The 22,614-nt window shown below is 32.9% G+C and overlaps 6 protein-coding genes across 6 annotated transcripts; all 6 read right to left on the bottom strand.

Annotated features, from left to right (window-relative positions):
* Positions 1-338: 338 nt before the first annotated feature.
* On the bottom strand, positions 339-6,297 carry l(3)mbn (lethal (3) malignant blood neoplasm). Its single transcript, XM_068286976.1, has 6 exons — positions 6,005-6,297; positions 5,810-5,915; positions 2,591-2,734; positions 2,145-2,360; positions 1,067-1,120; positions 339-997 (listed from the first exon to the last, which is right to left on the bottom strand). Exons 1-6 carry the CDS (start codon positions 6,113-6,115, stop codon positions 432-434), a joined length of 1,197 nt encoding a protein of 398 aa, XP_068143077.1. The 5' UTR covers positions 6,116-6,297; the 3' UTR covers positions 339-431.
* A 3,374-nt stretch (positions 6,298-9,671) lies between these two features.
* On the bottom strand, positions 9,672-10,097 carry LOC137574546 (larval cuticle protein 65Ag1-like). The gene is made up of 2 exons (XM_068286900.1): positions 9,938-10,097; positions 9,672-9,870 (listed from the first exon to the last, which is right to left on the bottom strand). Exons 1-2 carry the CDS (start codon positions 10,048-10,050, stop codon positions 9,672-9,674), a joined length of 312 nt encoding a protein of 103 aa, XP_068143001.1. The 5' UTR covers positions 10,051-10,097.
* Positions 10,098-11,559: 1,462 nt separating this feature from the next.
* Positions 11,560-11,937, bottom strand: LOC137574545 (larval cuticle protein 65Ag1-like). The gene is made up of 2 exons (XM_068286899.1): positions 11,825-11,937; positions 11,560-11,758 (listed from the first exon to the last, which is right to left on the bottom strand). The coding sequence occupies exons 1-2, from the start codon at positions 11,935-11,937 to the stop codon at positions 11,560-11,562; spliced, it is 312 nt and encodes a 103-aa protein (XP_068143000.1).
* Positions 11,938-13,057: 1,120 nt separating this feature from the next.
* LOC137574588 (larval cuticle protein 65Ag1-like) lies at positions 13,058-13,705 on the bottom strand. The gene is made up of 2 exons (XM_068286951.1): positions 13,516-13,705; positions 13,058-13,452 (listed from the first exon to the last, which is right to left on the bottom strand). The coding sequence occupies exons 1-2, from the start codon at positions 13,641-13,643 to the stop codon at positions 13,254-13,256; spliced, it is 327 nt and encodes a 108-aa protein (XP_068143052.1). The 5' UTR covers positions 13,644-13,705; the 3' UTR covers positions 13,058-13,253.
* A 2,945-nt stretch (positions 13,706-16,650) lies between these two features.
* Positions 16,651-17,028, bottom strand: LOC137574632 (larval cuticle protein 65Ag1-like). Its single transcript, XM_068287010.1, has 2 exons — positions 16,916-17,028; positions 16,651-16,849 (listed from the first exon to the last, which is right to left on the bottom strand). The coding sequence occupies exons 1-2, from the start codon at positions 17,026-17,028 to the stop codon at positions 16,651-16,653; spliced, it is 312 nt and encodes a 103-aa protein (XP_068143111.1).
* Positions 17,029-19,022: 1,994 nt separating this feature from the next.
* On the bottom strand, positions 19,023-20,000 carry LOC137574587 (endocuticle structural protein SgAbd-6-like). Its single transcript, XM_068286950.1, has 2 exons — positions 19,767-20,000; positions 19,023-19,212 (listed from the first exon to the last, which is right to left on the bottom strand). Exons 1-2 carry the CDS (start codon positions 19,910-19,912, stop codon positions 19,023-19,025), a joined length of 336 nt encoding a protein of 111 aa, XP_068143051.1. The 5' UTR covers positions 19,913-20,000.
* Positions 20,001-22,614: the final 2,614 nt, after the last annotated feature.

Here is a 22,614-nt window from a genome sequence, read left to right as displayed (position 1 = left end):
CATGCCAGTTTTATGAGTAATTAATGAAATAGCAAAACAAATTAACATCCTATCCTACAGGTATTCGATTTGTTTTTATGAATGTAACTTAAAAAATACAAAAAAAAAAAAAATTAAAAAAAAAAACAACATGAACAAAACAAACCAACAAAATAATTAAATAAGAATATTAAAAGAAGACAAAAAGAAAAATAAAGATAAAAAACCAACACACCGAAAAATCCCCCCATAAGAATTTAGTTGATTTAAGTCGAAAAAGCGAAACAAATAAAATCCAAAATTTAAAAAATTCGTTTCCCCTTGTCTTGTTTTTATTTCTTTCTTTGTTTTTTTTTTTTTTTTTTGTATTTTTATTATTATTATTCTTGTACGAAATATTACAAAAGTTGGTTTAGTTATTATTTATTTACAATTTAATTTGTTAAAATTCTTCATTCCGCCTTGTTGAACCACTTGAACTCGTAGTGTTTGAGGGAATTCTCCTCGGGCAAGGCTTGGGCATCCTTGGTATCCAATTTTTGCCAACTGACATGAGGTTGGTAGCCAAACTCATTGGCTATATACTCAATCGTCCTGAGCACGGAATCCTCGCCAATGGCAAAGTAATTGCCCTGTTTGTCACCATTGCGACTGCCCGTCTCCTCGTGGCCATTGTAGTCGAGCAAGTATTTGAATTTATAAAGATCACCGGTTTCATTGGATATGGTGCCACTGGCTCCACGACTGCCACCACTGATTCCACTTGTCGGCCTATTGCCTCCTGCTGAACTGATACCACCACCGCCCAAGTGATTTCCATTTGCTCCACCCACAGTACTGCCTCCATTCGATGGACCACCATTTGTTCCAGCACCAGGCTTAGTTCCACCCAATGAATTTCCACCACCCAAACGACTGCCACCCACATTTGCTGGACTTCCTCCACTCAAAGGACTTCCAATTCTGGTTGCTGTCACTGCTGATGGGATTGGTGTCTTGGCTGCGGTTTGTGTATTCGCTATAAGTGAAAGGAAAAGCTTTTGGCTTTAGGATATCTGCAGCCAAAGAGAATAACCAAAGGACCTACCGCCCACAGTTCCAGTTAATGCTGGTGCTGCCACACCAGACGAAGATGGCTTATCTAATTGAATAATAATGAAAATTATATAAGCATCGTATCACAGGTATTACGCCTTTCTATGCCAAGTATAAAAATAATCTTCGAAATTCACAATTGATTGATTGACTTAATTAAAGGAGATAGGAAAAAGTTACCTTAACTACCCAAAGCATAGTCCATAAGCGACAAAAGATTGACGCTACTTATAATTGTAATCCCTACATTTCATACATAAGTACATATATATCTAATAATTTGACAATTTGTGGCTTACTCAAACGTTGACTTTGTTGTTGATTGGAGCTCTGGGTTAGCTGTGTGTGTGGTTGGTGTTGTTGTGCTTGTGCTTGGTGTATTGGGTTGGGATTGTGCTTGGGGTTTTGTGCAGCAGCAGATACCGAAAGTGGATGTAGGCTAAGAACTGGGGAGGTGTGACTAGCCAAAGGTTCATGCAAATGTCCAACAACTTTGCCAGGAGCAAAAGCATCCGATTGAACAGCAAATATTGGCACTTGATTTGCTGCTTTTGTGGCCGGTTTAATATTGGATTGATCTTTAAGGTCAACCAGTGATGACACTGCGCCATTATCGATATATTTGCCAGCATTTTCAACAGAATTCGCATTCAATTTGATGTGAAGGGGCGACAGTGTGGTTTGCTCTTGATGCTCCTTCGAGACATAGTTGAAGGCATCGGGTAGACCATTCGTTGGATGGCTAACACCGACAGCATAGTCAACCATGGTACGGCGACTACCGCCGTTAGCCTCTGATTTATGTAGGGTCTGACTTTTCACATAGCCAGTGACTTCGGCCTTGGTTTGAGTGTAGGTTGTCATGGCCAGTTCTATGCCCTGGTCAATGCGCTGCTGCTGTTTGGGTGTCGTTTGTTTTGTGTTGTGTTGTGTCTGTGTATAGGGAAGACCACCACCCAATCGTGTGGCCACGTCAATGGTCTGAGCTATGGATGCTCGGAATGGCAATTGCACATTGAGACCACGATCCGTTTGTTGTTGTCCTTGTGGCAAATTGGCCGCCAGCTTACCTGGAAAATCATCTGTCTCAGCTGATGGTGACAGCGGTTGCGATAGCGTACGAATTTCGGTCTTAGGCACTGCTGTTGGCACTGGAGTTTTCTTCAAGAAACAACCTGAACAGGCTTCCGTATTGAAATTATATTTAGGTAAACTAGCTTTAAGTGGTGTGGCCTTTGTCGTTGTCGAGGTACTTGTTGTCGTTGTTATAGCCGGCAATGCTATCTCTGTGAAAGGAGAAATGTAAATAAAAATCTAAATTGTAAACGGAGGACTCCAATGTAGATAAAGTTAACAGAGAGTAAAAGTGTGAGAAAATTTGAGACATAGTGGCGAATGAGAATTCCCATTTTACAGCTGAATATAAAGATGAAGAGTCGAGACACTGGGCCAGTTGCTGTTTAGTTTCAATCACAAGAGACTCAATCTGTCTGTATAGATCGGAAGATTTACTTACTGGGCGTTACTGGTCCCGCATAGGGATAACTTTTCATTGATAATATACGAAATTTGCCATCCTCATCTGTGGCATAGACCGTAACATGATAAATGCCATCGGCAGTGATGAATCCAAATTCACCCATAACAATGCCTCGTTCATCTGTTAAAAGCAAAAGCAAAACAAACCAGATTAGATTTAAGAATCGTAGACGTATGAATATTTGGCTAAATATCATTATGTTCACTTTCATTATGAATGCGAATTCGAATTATGCCGAATATTTTTACTTGCTTGTATTCTATTCAATAATAACCTGCTGGGCCGGGCCCATAAAAAGATTAAGATCTAATAAACTGTATCGATAATGATGTGTATATGTATGTATGTATGTATAATTTTGGTTTAGCCAGTTCCCCTCCCCCTCTAAAGCATGCCTTTGCTCTTTTATCATCATCATCATCATCATTGTTATTATTAAAATCAATCTCAAGATTTTTAGCTACCTACGCAAAAAACATAAACATTTTTATGTTGGTCTATAAAAACTGGTAATAAAATGTTCCTTATGGTCAGAAAGAGGTCCAGGATGTAGCCTTCGATATGAAATCAACCACCTCCACCTCATCAAACACCATTAACTTTGCCGCCTCCACTCGTTTGGCCTTTGAAGAAATAAAAACAGGGAAAGAACAGGTTATACTTAGTCGCTTGCCACTTGTTAACACGTTTCGTAACGGTTCTCGATTGTTTTATATTTGGTATTTGCCAATTATACAAAGTGAGTTTAGGGTGTGATCAATTTTATTTCAAATATGTATTTATTATATATACTTTTTTTCTTTTTGCTGGCATTTGTCAAGATCGATTTCATTTAAAGTGTTTCAACTTTTTTCCAATTTTTTTCTTCTGTATTTTAATATTATTTTCACACAATTTGCTCATCGATAAAATTAACCCTACTATCAAGTTTATGGAGCCATTAAAATGAAAAACTAGTAGAAAGACAAACAAAAGCAGAGAGTTTCAACAATTTTGTCGGATCATAAATTAAAACTCTATAACATTTTATACGACTCAAATTCAGAAGTATACAAAATAGATAGCATATCTAATTTAATTTGAAATGCTAATTAATAATACATTTAACAAATAAGTCGATGAAAAATGTCAAAGTTATACGAAGCTAAAGGAAGATACGTTCTGTTTTTTGAGAATAATATGAATTACTGGATTGGCTTAAATATTTTTTGAATTTCTTGGATCAATTTGTTGTATAACTTAAAATTATGTAAATGATTACTTTAATCACTAGAGTCAAAACTTTAAAAGGCTCTCCTGTAACTACCAAGGTATTTATGTATGTGGTTGAAATGATTTTCCCAGTCATTAAGGAATTGCCCATAGATTTTTGGCTCTAATCTTAAAGGACGCAGGTGAAATGAGAATACGATACTGTAAACATATAAGTAGATATTATCTCTATAATTGTCTTGAAAGCTAACTAATTGCCATATTTAACCATAATATCTCGACATTTCCTTAAGTGCATTGCAAAATGAGGGGAACGATCATTATGATACAATGATACATAAAGAAAAAATAAAGAGAGATATCGGTTAATGATGCTAATTAGAACCATTAGACATTGATGCGTTCATTCAACGTTATTTATATTGACACCAAAAGATACACAGTGAAGATGTATGTAAATGAGAGATGCCATGTCACCTTAGTCATTCGAGACAGTCAGCCAGTTAGCCACCTAGCAAAACTACATAGTAACCAAACAAAAAAAAAAAAAAAAACAACCAACCAGTCAACAAGTGGCAGCTGCTGCTGCAACTTTAGCCAAAAAAAGGCAACAAAATAATAAATAACTTTTGACTTTTGTTGCAATGCTTATGCAATTGCCAGCAAAAGCAATAACAGCCACAATATCAACATTAAAACTGACCATCAGGGGTCACCAGCAATTGAAATGCTTAAGATTCTGAGCCATCTGCCAATTAACAATTAGACAACAGCAAATGAATAGCATTTTCAATTCTTATTATGGCCAACGTATTTGTACTCTCTAGGGCTTAGATTCTTGTTAAACTATCTAGGACTATGAAACTGAACATACATAACCTTATCTTATCTTACTAGGATATTACTTATTATATTTGTATATATCCTTTGTGGTACGTATGGCCTCGAGTTACTCACTGCATAAAGGATCTAACTTCACTCCAGCAAACCAGGAAGCATAATTTTGTCATCTTACTTGTTTAGTTTTAAGCTTTTATTTTATGACTATACCTTACAATCAGTCGAAATTGCTATCCTTAGTAGTTTTGGGTTTCATAAACGCACATTAAGCTCCTTTTAAAGGCTTTTGATCATTGATTTCCTGCTTCTTCATGATAAACAACTGATGACAAATAAATGTATATACCCTTTTCGACAAGGGTATACACATTATGAATAGAGAATCATTTGCTCGTTATGTTTGCTGTTTTCTTGTCGCTTTTATGCTGCTAAATTGGTAATAAAGTTTTCAAAAGAAAAACGTAACGACTATCAACGCAACGAAATTATAATTAGCATAACATGTAGCTTGATTTTGATTTCTGAATTCTGATTTTATTTTTTTTTTATCTTTTATTTTTGGATTCACGTTTGCCTTATTTATGGTTTTCCTTTCTTTAAAATATTTCAATATTTATAAGTATAATATTCTGGGCAATATAAAATGCCAGAGTTGAGGTCCAGATTTCAAATTATCACAACAACAACTACAAAAACCACACCAAATTGAGCAAGTTGTTGTATGTGCAAACAAACAAAAAAAAAAAAAAAAAAAACAAAGCAACCTCTGCAAGTTGGCTGATTGGTTTCTAGTTCCTAGTTAATGCTGAAGATCGTAAATATTGTATACTATATGTATAATACAATTCGCTAAACAAATATTCAAAATGGCAAATGTTTCACTAAAGTCTATCTGTTTCAAATCCTAGAACTTTTTGTCAGTTGAAATTACTTTGAAAGCTGGAAAATACGTTGGGGATATTCCTTGGTATCTTTTATTATCCCATCAAGTACTTTAGATTTAAACAGCTATCTTATGTAGACCTTTCCACAAAAATAAAGGGTATTAGGAATCGACAGATTAGACCGACAGTTTTCTTTCGTATCTATATGAATAATACATATACAGTTTGGTCCTTTCTAATATTAGATCACACAACTTACCTCTCTTCTCGGCCCGATGCTGCTGCTCATCGATGGTAAAGCCAAACTTATATGGACGCACTGTGGTAACTGCCGACTGCACCTCGCCCACAATTATGGCCAGAAGCTTAAAATGTTTAATCATAATCATAATCAATTTGTATAATAATTGCATTTTAATTTGTTTAAGCACTTTGTTATTTGTTATTCACTTACAACACAATTGATGGCTATCAATTTTAGGCTCATTTTCGAATAATTTATTTTATTTAATTCACGTCTCAATATAAACAAAAATAAAAACAAAAAAAAAAAAAAAAAAATCATATAAATATTATATTCAAATTTTATTTATATTTATTTATTTATTTTAATTTTTTTTTTCTTTTTCTATATATATTGGAACACGACGACGCGTTTCTCGTTTCAAGAATTATTTGTTGTTGTTTGTTATTGCTTTTCGAGCAAGCGTCCGTGTGTCTGTGTGGGGAATGAAACACCCTCCACGATGTTCGGCAGCGAATTGACAATGTTAATAATATTAGTTAAACATTATAAAACATTAGAAGCATCGGCAAAACGGCTCGACCAGTCCAGTCATCAGAGTGTTGTGTATGTGTGTGCGTTCATGTCTGTGTGCAAAGTCTGTGTTTCCACTCAACCACAAAATTTCATCCAACTTGCCTGACTTATTTATTTGCTTATTCAAATTGTTTGGATCAAGACAGTTAAGGAATATTATTTGCATCGATAAAATGATTTAAATTCTCATAAATTTATTGGAAAATATCAAAATTCTTTGCCTTAATATTCGCATAGCAATTAATATGAGATTTTAGTGAAGAATGCAAAGTATTGTGTTAAATATTGAACATTAAATGATTCTCATTGATTTGGCATAAGTAAAAATCCAATATTTAAGTAAAACTGTTTTAAGATTTTTCGAAAATCAACCCAAAATCTATATAAAATTAACTTTTAGAAGAGTTTTCTTTAAATTGATCATCATTTACAAGACCAAAGTTAAAAGACCAAAAAATTTATTATTCAAAGTTTGTCAAACGTGTATATAAAATTAAACAACAACAATTAGTTTGAATTAAATAAACCAATCCTTGTAATAATCCTTAAAGAAAAAGGCTGTTTCTGAATGTTTCAATAATACCATTGGGAGATATTTATGCAAAGGCAAAACTAATAACTTAAGTTTTCATATGCAGATAAGCGTCACGTTTGCTTGTAGTGAGTGTATGGAATAGTCGATTTGTTTAACAAACAAACTCAATGATATAATAAATTCGTGTATTAACATATTTATGCTTATGCATAGTTGACTTTTGGATTCTTTCAGTAAAACTCTATTGGATATACATTTATTTTTTATTTTTTTTTTTTGCTGTATATGTGTCGATTAAATAAGCAAAATGCATAAATTGTATATCACTTGACACCTGCAAATCGGATATATATATGTATGTATATATTTTGCGTGGGCTTCATGTTTCATTTGTTATTTCAGTTGTTAATTAAGCTTTTAAGGGGGGCTAGGAGCTACGAAATTGCATCATTTGTCAGTTAACATGTTGAAACTAATCAATTGCCTTATGATCTGCTTGATTAAATTCAATCAATTGTAATTGCAATGAGGAAGAATCTCTAGTGATATCGATCGAGAGACTGATGATGTATTCATATTTATCTCTATCTCCCTTTTTTCTTACTCTATCGTACTGTGTTGCTCATCTGCCGGAAAATTGAATAATTGCTGTCAGGTTTTGGCCATGACAAATTTGCATATAAATTGCTATAACAGTATTTATTTGTTTAGTTTGTGTAAAACGCATAATTCATGTTGTTAATGTTAATGAAAGAAGCATTGTATAGGCAATTAGGAACCAATATGGAAAATAATGTCGGAAATGAAAATTGGTTGATCATATGGAGTAAAACCAATAAGCCTAGAAGGGCAAGCTTACAAACAGATTTTGAAACTTTTCATATCAATACAATAATAAAATCTTTTCACTGGACTCTAGCTAAGAATGGTTTACCTGTTGCCCCTTAACTATTGTCTTACTAATGCAATGAACAAATATTTAAAAGATTCTTAACATGCTTGGCTTAGATGTGACATATACACATACCACTTTTAATCCGTATCTATGGGGACACGGGGATAGCAAAGTTCAATAGAACATTGAATATTTGTTTACCTAACGCATTTAACATGGCAATAAGACAAGACTCCAATAATCGTTGAAAGTACAAATAAAGGAGACTTTTGCTCAAACTAAAGATTTGTCTCTCTTCTTACTTAGATTTTGCACAAATGCAATTCCATTTTGGGCCCAATGTCCGTGTGTGTATCTATGTACATAAGTATGTGTGTGTGCGTGCACCTGCGTTAATTATTAGTCTGGCTCTGAGGTCAAGACCATGCACATTGACCTCAAATAACAGCTTTCGGCAAATGAAGTTGTCATGTATGGCTCTATCGCACAGGTCGCTGACACATACATAAATAAAAATGATAAGAACTAAGTCGAGTTGTGACTTTCAGACCGACATTTTATTTTTCATCACATACCATAAATTCTTCTGTTATTATTCAAATTTTTTGCGATATTCTCTGTTAAAGCTTTAAATTGAAATGCTAGATGGATTATTTGTCAGGTTCTCTTATCTCTTCCTGTGCTCGTTTTTGTATTATTTTTAAGACTCATGTTTTAATTTTGTTAAGGATCTCAGCTGTTTACTAATTTTTGAACAAAAAATCGTGATAAGTTTTACTCGACTCACATAAACAGTTGAAAACTTTACGGCAAGTGAAACGGACGTCAAAAGTGTATAAAATTCACAGACAATATTTGATTTGTTGTCATACAAACATGAAATGGAATTGCAGGCTATATATATTTTTAGTTTGTTGCAAATTATAAATAATTTTGTTGTCCACTTTGCAGCATAATTTTAAAAGTTTGTTTTCTAAGTCATTTGATTTGCGCTAACAATCAAATGTATGCAATGTTTTTATCCATATGACAAAAGTCACCACGGGGTGACTAAACCACAGTTTGAGAAGCTGTTATTGTACTTTATTCAAACTAAAATAACCATTTTTAACAAAATTTCAAAAGTTGCTTTTTTAAGTCATTTGATTCGCGCTGACAGCCTAAATATATGCAATGTTTTTGTTTTCTATTTAACAAAAGTCACCACGTGGTAACCAACCAATAGTTTGAGAAGCTCTAATTGTAAGATTATTAATATTTAATTCAGAATTTAATACAGTTTTGCTAATTTCTATTATAAAATCAAACTCATAATGAAAATTAGTTAGCAATAATATTCAAACGTAAATTGTTTTATTAATTGACTATTCAAATAATATGACTTAGCCTCTACATAACCGAAGTTAAGGTATAACCAATAACAAATCTTGTGTAGTTTGATTTACCAAGCTATAAATAAGCTTCGTTCAAATAAAATATGCAAAATACCAACAAAGCAATTTAAATATTTGTGACTTTTTTTTTTTAATTTTCTCAATTTAAAGCCCTTTTGGGCTTGTTAAAGCAAACACGTTTTGTCCATAACCTACACACATAGGAAACTGATTGTCTGCCTCTTCAATAGCTTAGTCCGATCGCCCTTGAAGAATTAGAATTGCTAAGAATTAGATGCTCTAAGAGGTAAAGCCTAAAAGAAGAATACATAGTTTTATTTTTGTATAATCAAAGTTTTTTTTTATTTTCGGATATTTTTTTTCTTCTTTTTTTCTTCTTTTTTTTCAATTTTAAAAATTAACAATTTGCATTCGACATGCACTAGACAAGGATCAAGGACTAGTTAATCTCAATGGTTAGTGAATGGTCAAGGCAACTTAAGCCTCAGGGGCAACGGGCAAATGAGCGCCCTGTGGCTGGAAACCGTTCTCATCAGCAATATAGTTCACTGTGTAGGTCTGACCATCATCAGCCACAAAGGAGAAAGAGCCACGGACAGCGATAGCTTCATTTTCGGCACCAGCGTTGATCAGTTTTCCCGCAGCTTCATGTTTGGTACCATCAGAGGTCTCAAAACTACATATAAAAGGATAGATAAGAATCAGAAGGATAATCCACAGGAATAAAATCTTTAGTCACTCACCCATATTTGAAGTCCTCAGGTCCAACATCGGATTCGGAGCGGAGGACAGTAACATCAGAAGGAGCGGCATAAGCCAAAGCGAATAGGGCAACGAAAACAATGACGAATTTCATGTTGAAGTTTTTTTTTGTTTTCTGCGGTTCTTGCTGAATTCACGACGACAAATGATACCTTCTGATGGCTGGAGCCAGCTCTTATATACGTTAACAACACATGGTAGATTATGTAAATTATTCTCTTCATGTGATACTTGTCAAACTTGTAGGAAATATTTTAATCGTTTAGGCCTAGCTCAATGAAAATTCACAAATTTGTTTCAACGGCCTATTTTATGCATAATGTATTATATGTAAATTTATGTCTAGTTTTAAGACAAAAAAAAAAAAAAAAAAAAATAAAGCAAACAGTAAAACAACGTTGACCATATGAGAAAAATAAAAATAAATCTAGGGCCATAAATATTTTATTAATTAGTTTATTTATATTTGGGTTCATTTCTCGTTCTTTTAGTCAGTAATATTCTGATCATTTATACTGAACATTTTAGAAGCATTATTAAAGGATAATAGAACCTTTATCATTCATTCTTTGTAATGCGAAAGTGTGAAAAAAACTTGAGGGTTCTCTGTTATTAATTTAAGAATATTAATAGATTTCGATCTTCCCTTTAGAAGCAACGGCTGACTAAAAAATTGATGGTACAACCACTGGGAAAGCATAAGTAGGCTTATAACGGTAAAGGATATTTAAATACACATACAGACGAATATACGGATGTATGTATACGTATACGTTTATACATACCTACATGTAAATACATATATGTATATAATAGATCCATTGTATTTTACTAGTACTTTCTTTTCATTCCATCTTCTTTTGCTTTTTCCCTTACTTTAACGCATGCTATCTTAAAATTCCCTTTTTCTTCATCATTTTCCACCAGTCTTTTAGCCAGACTCCCAATGCATTGAGTTAATAAACAGTTTCTTTATATAAACCTTTTATTATTTGTGGTAAAAAATTAAAGCATAAATCAAAACGGTCCAAAGAATATTAGTCCTTGCCCAACAATGTTTAACATCTTAGTTTACCGTATGAATATATGTATGTACTTATTTTCGTATGTATCCGAGAGTTGCAACATACAAACGTTTATGATCAATCACAATATAAATAAATAAATATAAATGTTTATGATTAATCATATCAAGTGAAAAATCAATAATTAGACCACCAATAACGATAACGATTTGAATAAAATCAATTCGAAGATATTCTATATATGTATATTCCTAATATGTATTAAACATATATATTTTATATAAAGGCTTGATAATGGCCTTTCACTTTATAATGCAAGGGGTGGGATATGCATTATGGCTAAAATTTGAAACACTGGAATAAATGTACATAGATGAGTTCTCTAAAAAAATTTCATAAAATAAACGACAAATGAATTATTCTTTAATAACTTTTTTTTTTATTATACTCGCATTTTTTTCTTTTTTTGTTTTCTTTAAAATAACCTTCTAGTAAAAATTAACAATCTGCATTTGACATGCACTAGACAAGGATCAAGGACTAGTTAATCTCAATGGTTAGTGAATGGTCAAGGCAACTTAAGCCTCAGGGGCAACGGGCAAATGAGCGCCCTGTGGCTGGAAACCGTTCTCATCAGCAACATAGTTCACTGTGTAGGTCTGACCGTCATCAGCCACAAAGGAGAAAGAGCCATGGACAGCGATAGCTGCATTTTCGGCATCAAGGTTGATCAGATTTCCCACAGCTTCTTGTATGGTACCATCAGAGGTCTCAAGACTGCATTTAAAGGATAGATAATGATCAGAAGGATAGTCCACAGGAATAAAATCTTAAGTCACTCACGCATATTTGAAGCCCTGAGGTCCAACATCTGATTCGGAGCGAACGACAGAAACTTCAGCAGGAGCGGCATAAGCCAAAGCGAAGAGGGCAACGAAAACAATGACGAATTTCATTTTGATGCTGTTGTGGTAGTTCTCGCTGAGTTCACGAAGACAAATGATACCTTCTGATGGCTTTGTTTGGTGCTTTTATACATGCCAGTTAGTTGGCTGCTATTTGGTTGTGGCCAAATATTCAAATTAGTTTTTAGTAATTTTTATCTGTGTTCCAAAACTTGTTCAACATATTATTGAGAAGCATAAAAACTAAAGGCAAGCTTCTCCAACTAAGAGCTTACATATAATATGCAAATTTTGTATTCTCTATTACCTTAAAAGCGACCAACGTTTGTTCCAAACAATTTAAAAAAATGAAGCGAATAAAATTAAATAAAAGAACTAGTTTAGAATTGTAGTAATGTAAATAATAGTAGTAAATAGTAAATAATATATTATTTATAAGATTGTTATAGTGATACATATTAGGTTTGCTTGGTGTCAATCTATAGCACTAACTATTCTTGATGACCAAAAAGGTTTCAATTTGAAACTCATTAAATGAGAAAATTATAAATTGAATCCTAATTTGATTTAAAACTGAAAGACATTTTTTATAAATTTTTGCGTCTAAAGCATTTATCAGAGGCTTTAAAGGTCGATCTGCAATTAAAATTGTAAAAGGCTCGCCTACACTTCATTTGAGTTTTTAAGAAATTAAAGCCCTTTCTGGACACATCACCCCTAACAAGAACGAATTATTTTAAAATTCCAGCGATTCCTTTTTTTTTTTTTTTTGTTTTTAGGTAGATAATTTTCGTAAAATTTTTAGAAACCCACTACAGAGTGAGGGCTAGTTTATGGCGGATCCCCATATATCTTATATCTTTGTCCTTTATCCTTATAATGTGTGTTAGCTTTTTATCAACCTTAAGATATTTAACTATGTATATTTAAAATCGATTTTCCTTTGTTGATTCTAAATAGTAAATATTTTGTTGTAACCAAAATAAAGTCACTTTAGATGAAGTAATGTTACAATCACTATGAGATTTTTAAACTTTTAAACTCTATATAGTTTTTTAAATGCACAATGTATTTAAGTTTTGTTTTGTTAATAATTTTGATGATATTGATTATTGTATTTCCTTTAGATTCACTTAAACAAAAACAGAAAAAAGAACAACGTTATATTGAATTTTGGTTTTTTATATATTGATAACAATTTTATTTGCTTGGAACTAGTCGTTTGTTTTTCACATTTTGCATATTTTTTTTAAACATTTTTTTTTTGTTTGCACATTTTGTTTGCTCTTTTTTAGTTTAATACTCAACAATTATTTAAAACCTATATAGGTAGGATCAAAGCTGATGAAAAGCTCTTCAGAATCCCTTTAAGCTACGGGAGCGACTGGAATGTCTTCGCCCTGTGGTTGGAAGCCATTCTCATCGGCCACATAGGTGATGGTGTGCTGGTGTCCCTCAGGATCGGTATAGCTGTATGAGCCCTTGGATACGACAGCAGATTCCTCAGGTCCAAGAGTTTTCAATTCACCAGTTGCCTGGCCAGAGATGCCATTGCTGGTCTCATAGCTGATGTGGAAGATGATGAAAATAAAATATCTTCATATCTATGAGATCTTTGGCTACACTTACTTGAAATTGTATCCCTCTGCATGAACATCAGCTTCCTGACGCACAGTCTCAGCAGCCTGATCGCTAGATGAGGCAGGAGCAGCCAGAGCCAGTCCGAAAAGAGCAACAAAAACAATGGCGAACTTCATGATTGTTTGGTTGGGTTTTTTGTTTTGTTTTTTTTATTGCTTGGATGTGCACTTGGATAGGTAGTTGTCGAATGATGGTTCAATAATGCTGGAGCAACCTTTTTATAGTCCAAACCGAAACGAAGTGCCTGCAATTGCCGAAGTTTTCTCAATTTTAATGCCGAACCTTGATTACATAGTAGTTTGCATCTCGTCTGATCGAACTGGAAACAATACAACAACAACAACAACAAAAACAAAAAACCCAACTAAAAAGTTCATAATTAAATCATATAAGTATACACATACACACATACCGATGGGTGTGTGTGTACGCATCTTTATGTATGTAAGACACAAGCAATGTGCGAAAAATTCATTAAATTTTTCGTCCCTCCCCCTTTCATTGTTTCTGTTCATCTTGCTCTTCTTTTTATTGAAACTTATTATTAACACTTGCCACATCTTAAACTTTAGTTGGTTTAATCAAACAAATGAAGTGGACAATGAAGAAATCTATAATAATAAATTAATTTAATTTGATAGTAAAATATCTAAAATTCATAAATCTATTTGTGAAAATTTAATGCAACTTTTTAAGCTCAAGTGTTGACGTCAAAAGCATTAAGATTTAAATCTATTTTAATAATTTTGTAGATAATACATATACATTTAATATATGGGAAACTGGTTATCATTGTATAAATTACCAAACAAAAAAAAAAGAAGAACTAACTATATTCATATCTATATAGATAGTTTTAAATTTGAATGTTTTCGGCTGGACTATCTAAGCTCTAGGACAGAGTTAGTTAGCTAAAGCCCTTTAGTTTGTTTACAGTCATTTTGAAACAACCGATTTCAATCATCTCTAAGTTGTTCATGCCAAAAAATAGTTAGATAAACACATACATAGATAATAATCAATAGAAATCTGTGCAATTAATTTTAAATGTTACTTTAATTGGTGATAAAAAAAAATGTCAGATCACTTAACTACATACAGTAGAAAGCCTCTAAAAGATATAATTTTTTTCTATTCTTTCATTGTTTTTGTTAGATTCAAATATTTATTTATACATACAAATATATATAAATAAAAATGCAATTTACTTAAAGTGCTTAAGCGAGTTTCTTAGTGGCATAAAACACAACTTTTCAAGTTTTCTGTCTAAAAAAACTATTTTGAATGAAAATGAGAAAAACAAAAACAAAATATGCATATCATGATCATCATCTTTAGCAGCATCATCTAACAAATTAGTTAGGAAGTTAACCTAACAACAATTCAACAAAATAAACTGAAACCGAAACCAAAAACCAAAACTTATTCAACATGTATTCAAATTTCTTTACAAAAACCAAACAAAACTATCAAAGATTAAAGAAAAACGTGCGAAAAGTGGAAGCTTCTAATGCTTAACTAAACTTTGTATGTACATACATATGTATATAATTATGTATGTATGTATATAATTTATTTTTTGTTCGTTTTCCAATAATAGACACATATGTAAATGCGGAGGAAAGATACATTTTTTTGGGCGTTTGGCATCGACGTCAGTAGACGTCAACGGATCAGCACATTTTCGATGCGGTTGTTCATCTTCCTTTTTTGTACATGCAAATCGAAACTAGTTTCCGATCATTTTATGCATATTAGGTTAGTTTATGTTAGTCGTCGCTATGTGTACATATATTCGTTCATACATACGGATCTCTTTTATTGTATTTGTATATGTGAGATCGCGTGTGTTTGTTGTATCTCGGCTTGTCTGGGCATCTTCCAAAATTTCATTAGCATGGCATGAAATTTAAATAAACGCCTGAAATTAACCTTCAAAAAGATTCGTTTTCATTCGTTCGCACACATATTTCAATATGCGCGACTTTAATTATGTATTAATTACAAAAAAAAAAAAAAGAAACCAAAACCAAAAAAAATATATATGTATATATATATATATTTATATGTATGTACATATATATAAAAATAAAAAAAAATCAAACAAGTTTAAACGCGCTAAAATAAAACGAAAAATTGTATTTTGTTTTTTTGCAAAAATTTTATTTAATTTTTTTTTTTTTTTTTGTATTTTATTTCTTTGTGCACCGAAGGTCGCCCAGCAGCAAAGCAGCAAAAATTCAATAAAAGTACCAAAAATAAAACTAAATAATAAACAAGAGGAAGAGATGAGATGAGCTGAGAAAATAAAACAGGCCGTTTACCTGAAACATCTTTAACTTCTTCTACTCATGTACATATGTCTAGTCTAGTCCACTAACTATTCTTCAAATGTATCTACCGACTCTAGTTTATTGCGTCAGAATTTGGCTACTTACTTTTGATTTCATTTCGGTTATTGGACTAAGAACATGTTATGCAAATTTATTCAATTCGGTGAAACGATTTCTTCTCTCAATGATTTTAATATACATACATACATGGGCTTGGTAACATAAGTATTTGTTTTACAAGGATCCGGGTTCGGATTTGGCTTAAAAGTTCAGTTCCAAAATTTGCAATCTGACCAAAGAAAAGGTCAATGATTTGTTAAACGTAGTTTCGCTACCTAAGTAAATATAGTCCCGAGACAATCTTTATTTTCGGATAATGTTCCGTATGAATTTTTTATTCAAAAATTGTACTTGTAAGAACAGGAAGATAAAAGAAGGCAATACGATTTAACAAAACATTTGAAATGTTTCTATTGTCATTTTATCTTAGACATTTGTTAGACATTTGTTTTGATCAATTTTAGCAAAATTGTGTAGACTTTTTATGAAGTTATGTTTAATAAATAATACTATTAAAGTTTCAGTTTATTTTATGCAAAATAAACTGTTCAAGAAGAAGGCAGATATGTGTTATTTTGTAATAGTTTTTTTTTTATTATACTCGTATTTTTTTTCTTTTTCATTTCTTTGAAGTAATCTTCTAGTAAAAATTAACAATTTGCATTTGACATGCACTAGACAAGGATCAAGGACTAGTTAATCTCAATGGTTAGTGAATGGTCAAGGCAACTTAAGCCTCAGGGGCAATGGGCAAATGAGCGCCCTGTGGCTGGAAACCGTTCTCATCAGCAACATAGTTCACTGTGTAGGTCTGACCGTCATCAGCCACAAAGGAGAAAGAGCCATGGACAGCGATAGCTGCATTTTCGGCATCAAGGTTGATCAGATTTCCCACAGCTTCTTGTATGGTACCATCAGAGGTCTCAAGACTGCATTTAAAGGATAGATAATGATCAGAAGGATAGTCCACAGGAATAAAATCTTAAGTCACTCACGCATATTTGAAGCCCTGAGGTCCAACATCTGATTCGGAGCGAACGACAGAAACTTCAGCAGGAGCGGCATAAGCCAAAGCGAAGAGGGCAACGAAAACAATGACGAATTTCATTTTGATGCTGTTATGGTAGTTCTCGCTGAGTTCACGAAGACAAATGATAACTTTGATGGCCCATCTTGATGCTTTTATACAAATTAAAAAAATATTCAAATTTTTGTTTTTTTTGCTGTTTTTCTATTTCAAACTGGTTCAATTGAGAAGCATAAAAACTAAAGGCAAGAAGCATACATTAAGAGTTCACACACATAAACAGAAAATGCAAAAATTTTATTGCCTGTATCTTTAAAAGCCAACCTTTTAACACAAAGCTTAAGACAAATATAATTAATGGATTTGTTGATTTGTTTAATTTTTGAAAACTATAAATTGGACAGGGGAGAAATTAGAAAATTCATATATTTCGTTTTAAATTTTTCATTTGTTGCGATATTTTGCCATGAAATGCCATGTGACACAGTCTAAAGATAGATCTAATATTAATAAGTATAAGATATAGTTGTAAACTATCAACCTAATATTTTTACAAGCACTGTCAACTAAGGCCTTCGGCTTAGACGAAAACTAGACTGAGATTCGAACCCGGATCCTCCTTGTTCAGTTGCCTAAATGACTGGGCCATTTGGACAACTCATCTACCAAGGACTGCGTTTTTAAATTATTTCAGCTATTGCATCTAAACAAGTTCTTACTTCGTTATTTCATATAATTTTCTAGTTGAGTGTCATGGTTACATGTTCCTTGAACTGATATTGCCTTTCTCCTAAATGATACACATTTCTATTCAACTTCCTTGTAATGAAAGGGATATTTATATAAGTACATACATATTTGGTTTCAAAGCCTTTAGAGTCGGGGATTTTCTTTGTGGGCTTTATCAACTTATAGAAATTACAAAATAGAGGCTTTGTTTTTGTTTTTTTTTAGGAAATGCGTATTTTTTTTATTATTTTTTGTGTCTGAATTTTTAAAATATTCGATAGAATTTCAAGAAAGTTGCTTAAATCGAGGACGATAACCGTACTGATCAGCATTATATTGTATCAGAAATCGTTTGCCTTCCGGAGATGTCCATTCCGCAGTGCCTTCCACATTGATTCCACCTTGTTCGCTGTCAGCGCCCTCTGCAATACGACCCTCCTGGGTCTGTGAAATGCCATTACTCGTTTGATAGCTAAAAAAAAAGGAGACACAAACAATTTAATTGGAAAAACACAGCACTGATCTAATAACTTACGTATATTTATAACTATCGCCTCCTTTTTCGTTCTCATAAAGCGTTATATATGCCTCTGAATCTCCTTCATCGGCCACAGACAAGCAAAAGACAAAGGACAATAGCAAAAAGCTCACACAGGTTAAGGATTTGAATTGCATTTTCTTGTCGCGTCACACTTAAAATCAACTACCTTGTATGAATAATAGTGATTAGTTATGGCAAAAGAACGATGGTATTTATACTTTTGACTAGCCTATGTGCCTAGCCTGTGCCTGGTTGATTGGTCGATCATAAAATCTTCATGCCGCTGAAGAATGCCAAGCCGATAATAAAAAAAAGTACAAACTAAAAAATCATTAAAAATCTAACAAAAAAAAAAAAAAAAAGAACCCATAGACCAAGAAACGCATTTAATTACACACTAAAGCCAAATCTTTGTTGTCGCAACAAACGAAATACTTTGTAATTATCTTTAATAAATGTATTAATAATAGATGTTAGTAGAAACTTTCTCAGAGTATATAGCCCTCTGACACATGCATACATATGTATATGTAGCATCTGTCTGTACATTGTATATACTATAAGGTGACATAACGTTAATTGTAATTATCCATTGCAAATGCCAATGACTGGGGAAACTTGTTTTCTTTGTAAAATGCATTAACTTTTAAATGTTAATTTCATTTTCTGTTTCTTTATTATTGTTATTTTTAATACTCCATACAAAAATCAAAAAACAAACAGAAAAAGATAAAAAAAAAAAAAAAGTAAAAAAATACTGTTTAAATTAAGCTAAAATTGGCTGAGCCATTGGTTTGCCTCCCCTTTAGTTATGTGGCAAGTGATCACCCTGTGGCTGGAAACCATTCTCATCGGCTATATAATGGAGTGTGTAGGTCTGGCCATCGGGTGCCACCCAACTAACCGAGCCACGCACACTCAAAGCCTCCTGTTCGGTGCCAGCATTCTTAAGTTCGGCCTGCTCTTGGCGGGTAATTCCATCACTTGTCTCGTAACTGCAAATGAGAATGAAGAATTTGTTTACATCTGTATCGAAATTGGATGTAGTTGAAGAAATCAGAAAGGAGCTCGGTCCGTCAGGAACTCGGCCTTAAATAAAGGCTTATCTTGTCAACTTTATATCACAACTATCCTTAATACTATGTGTATTAGAGTGTCTAAGAATCAATTAATCCTTCTACCAAAAATGCTTGAAAATAGTTCTTATACGTGTGCCTCTTTTTCACTGTGTAAAATGACTATATATGACTATGACTATGATTAAGTGAGAATCTTTCTTAGCAAAAGCCAATTTCTCAAGACTAACAGTGGAGTATATCCTTTGACGACTGCAAGGCTTAGAGTTGACTTCAAATTGATAGGAATTGAGTGCCAGAAAACAGATTTGATGTTACAAATGAATGATTCGGACCTGTCCAAGCTGAGTTTAATGTAAGTTCCCACGCCAAAAGCTTTAAGGATCAGTTAAAGGACTGAATACTTAAAGGTATTGGGCAGTTAACTTAGTATCCTTTAATTCCATGGGTAACGCGAAGGTTTGTTTACTTACCCAAAATTGTAGCCATCGGTTCCAATGTTATCATTGTCGTAACGCAGAATTGTAGCTTGATGTGAATCATCCAAAGGAGCCGCCAGGCTAGAGGACACCAAAACAAAGGCGCACAAGGCAAAAGCGAACACGTTGAAGGACTGCATATTTATTCGATTTTTTTATTGATAATGTATTGGAAGTGATAGCAGGTTGGGAAATCCTTAGTTAATCCTTGGTTTTCGATTTGTTTATTGAGGCACGCTCCGCTTGTGCTTGCAATTACGCTCGAATGAATTATGTGACGCTCTCTAATGAGTCTTGGACTATTTATAACTGGCCGAGACAGGCCAAAATCGGGCCTTCCAAAACGACTCATACAGAAAACCCACAATACAAAAAAAAAAAAAAAAGTACACACAAAAAACACACAAAAATACCATAACAAACACCTCAAATGTTCACATAATTATGTGGCCATATAATTGAAGGCATCTTTTTAGCTGGCGATGAATACAATTGAATGAGTAAATGAGTGTTCGTTTGGAGTATACATGTATGTATGTATGTGTGTGTGCGAGTGTGTTTTTTATTTGTTCATGAGTGTCTTAAGCTTTTAATTGAACAAGCCCACAAAAAATTCAAAAAAACACCTTAAAAAAGGAAAAACCATTAAGCGTTACTCTTGAGATCAGCTCAATCTTCAATTGGCCTACGCCACGGGAGCTAAAAACTTCAACTCGATCAACATGATAACGATCATCATCATAATGATCTCGGTGATGATGATCATGATGAGGCAAGTGATAATGAAATTTGAAATGTTTGACTGAGCTTACAAACAAATATTTGGCCAATGCGCGTGTATAACTAAGTGTAGATATACATATATGTACCTACATACATACATACATGTATATGTATATATGGGTATATATGGCAATAGGTCAATGGCTAACCAACGTTGGAATTAAAATTTGAAATGGTTTTCTGTTTACCCATCTTTGCACTTATCAACAAATTATTGTGTAAAGCAAATTAAAACAAATACATATATGTACCAATACGTACACACATTATGAGTATAGGTACATATAAGTATTTAAGTCAACTAGCAGCAGCCATTGGTAGTAAGGAAGTAAAGATTATCTTAAATTGTTTGCCAAAGTGGCAACAGGAAATAAACAATAAACAAAAAAGCGCAAAAAGACACAAACTAATAAGAATAATAATAATGCTCGAGTACTAGTAATCTTGAGAAATCAGTTAACCAACCACGTAACATTTTTTTAATTAAAATTACTTATAATATTTCAAGTTTTAACTTTTCAATGAAAATGTATAAATTATTTTAAAAATGTTTTTAAAGTAATATGTACGTTTTTAAAAAGGAAAATGTATAATTTTTGCGCTTCATATTAGTTTCAGTAGTGAAGATGCTATATACATATGTATGTGTGTATCTATGTATTTATTTATGTTATTTTGTGTATCTATTGCATCTTTCTTATATGCAAATATACAAGTCTGTATTACTATCTATCTATCCCGAATTAACTAGTCTGATAGATAATTACTTAACTGCCTAAATATTTAACAAACTATGTATGTATGTACATCTAACTATACAGCTAATTACTTGCATTCTTTAAGGGGCAAGGCTCCCCCAATTCGCACCTCTAGATTCGCTCATGTTATATTTTATTTGAAATGAAGTAACGATTTTCAAGTATTAATACGGGGACGATGGAATGAAAGCAAAACTGGATGTTGTTGACCTTTAGAGAATGAAATGATTTCATCTTGTCTAGGTCTAGTTTGGGTAAACAAATTAAATATTAGCCAGACTTTTATTAGAGTCTAATTAAAGTGTATCTAAAGGTGCCATGAACAATGATTTTGGTGGAAGAAGTGTGAAAAGGTAAGGGCAAAGACATTTGTTAATGTGTGTGTGAGTTTTTGCGTGGACAATGGAAAATTTCAAATAGTTCCTAATATATGTATATAGCTCGAAAAACCTACTTGCCATATTTAGGCAAACAAATCAAAAGTTATGACGCTAAGATGGTAAATGGAATACGATCGATGTAATCTTATCTATAAGATGTTAACACATACAATTTATCTCTTACGTAGAAACTAAAACTGGGCGTTTTAACCTCCAAAATAAAAAAAAAAAGAAGAAAGAAACAAAAACCAAAAAAAAAAAAAAAAATTAAAGCCACGTTGAAAACCTCAAGCTGCTTGCATTTGCTGTTTTTTTTTCTGATTCAGAGTGAAGATGCTACACGAGATACAAGATTGAACGGTCTGTGTGTTGGTTGGTTAGTTGGTTGATGACCTTAGTCAATAAAATGAAATAAAATAAAAAAAAAAAATGAGAGAGAAATACAAACATGAGATACAATTTTTTACCAGTCAAACAGTTGGCTTCAAATTGCTGCCCTACAATCTAGAGTTATTGTTAAAGGGCGCGAAGACAATCAATCATTTTGGAAAAAGCAAAATGTTTATGCTGCTGCAGATGCTGGGAGTGAAGTAACCCAAGTGTGGGATCCAATTATTTTGCATTTACCATTTGATAAATGACTGAGAGATCATCATGAAGTTGACGTTGACGATTACGATGACGACGATGACGTAGGTGATGATGAACATACATACATATGTATATCCATTCGTTTGCTAATTGTTAAACAAAAGACTTTTTGTATAGTTTTGCTTGCCCTTTTTGTTCAAGTTCTCACTTTCATTACTGTTTTATTTTTCCACTTTTTTTTTTTTTGGTTTTTTGGCAATTATTGAACCGGTTGGTTTTTTTTTTTTTTTTTTTTTTTTTTTTTGGTCATCTCCATTAAACTGGTTTGTT

Source organism: Drosophila tropicalis, unplaced genomic scaffold (assembly GCF_018151085.1).
Source record: "Drosophila tropicalis isolate 14030-0801.00 unplaced genomic scaffold, ASM1815108v1 contig_463, whole genome shotgun sequence".
NCBI lineage: Eukaryota > Metazoa > Arthropoda > Insecta > Diptera > Drosophilidae > Drosophila > Drosophila tropicalis.
Note: the sequence above shows the minus strand (reverse complement) of the source record. Positions and strands in the feature narration are given on the sequence as shown.

Bases quoted from the DNA above. Each gene is read 5' to 3' on its own strand.
- LOC137574545 (XM_068286899.1), bottom strand. From the start codon at position 11,937: ATGAAATTCGTCATTGTTTTCGTTGCCCTCTTCGCTTTGGCTTATGCC. The intron at 11,759-11,824 runs GTGAGTGACTTA...CTTTAAATGCAG, and splicing joins CCTCAGGGCTTCAAATATGC to TCTTGAGACCTCTGATGGTA.
- LOC137574588 (XM_068286951.1), bottom strand. From the start codon at position 13,643: ATGAAGTTCGCCATTGTTTTTGTTGCTCTTTTCGGACTGGCTCTGGCT. The intron at 13,453-13,515 runs GTAAGTGTAGCC...CTTCCACATCAG, and splicing joins GCAGAGGGATACAATTTCAA to CTATGAGACCAGCAATGGCA.
- LOC137574546 (XM_068286900.1), bottom strand. From the start codon at position 10,050: ATGAAATTCGTCATTGTTTTCGTTGCCCTATTCGCTTTGGCTTATGCC. The intron at 9,871-9,937 runs GTGAGTGACTAA...TTTTATATGTAG, and splicing joins CCTGAGGACTTCAAATATGG to TTTTGAGACCTCTGATGGTA.
- LOC137574587 (XM_068286950.1), bottom strand. From the start codon at position 19,912: ATGCAGTCCTTCAACGTGTTCGCTTTTGCCTTGTGCGCCTTTGTTTTG. The intron at 19,213-19,766 runs GTAAGTAAACAA...TCTCATTTGCAG, and splicing joins ACCGATGGCTACAATTTTGG to TTACGAGACAAGTGATGGAA.
- LOC137574632 (XM_068287010.1), bottom strand. From the start codon at position 17,028: ATGAAATTCGTCATTGTTTTCGTTGCCCTCTTCGCTTTGGCTTATGCC. The intron at 16,850-16,915 runs GTGAGTGACTTA...CTTTAAATGCAG, and splicing joins CCTCAGGGCTTCAAATATGC to TCTTGAGACCTCTGATGGTA.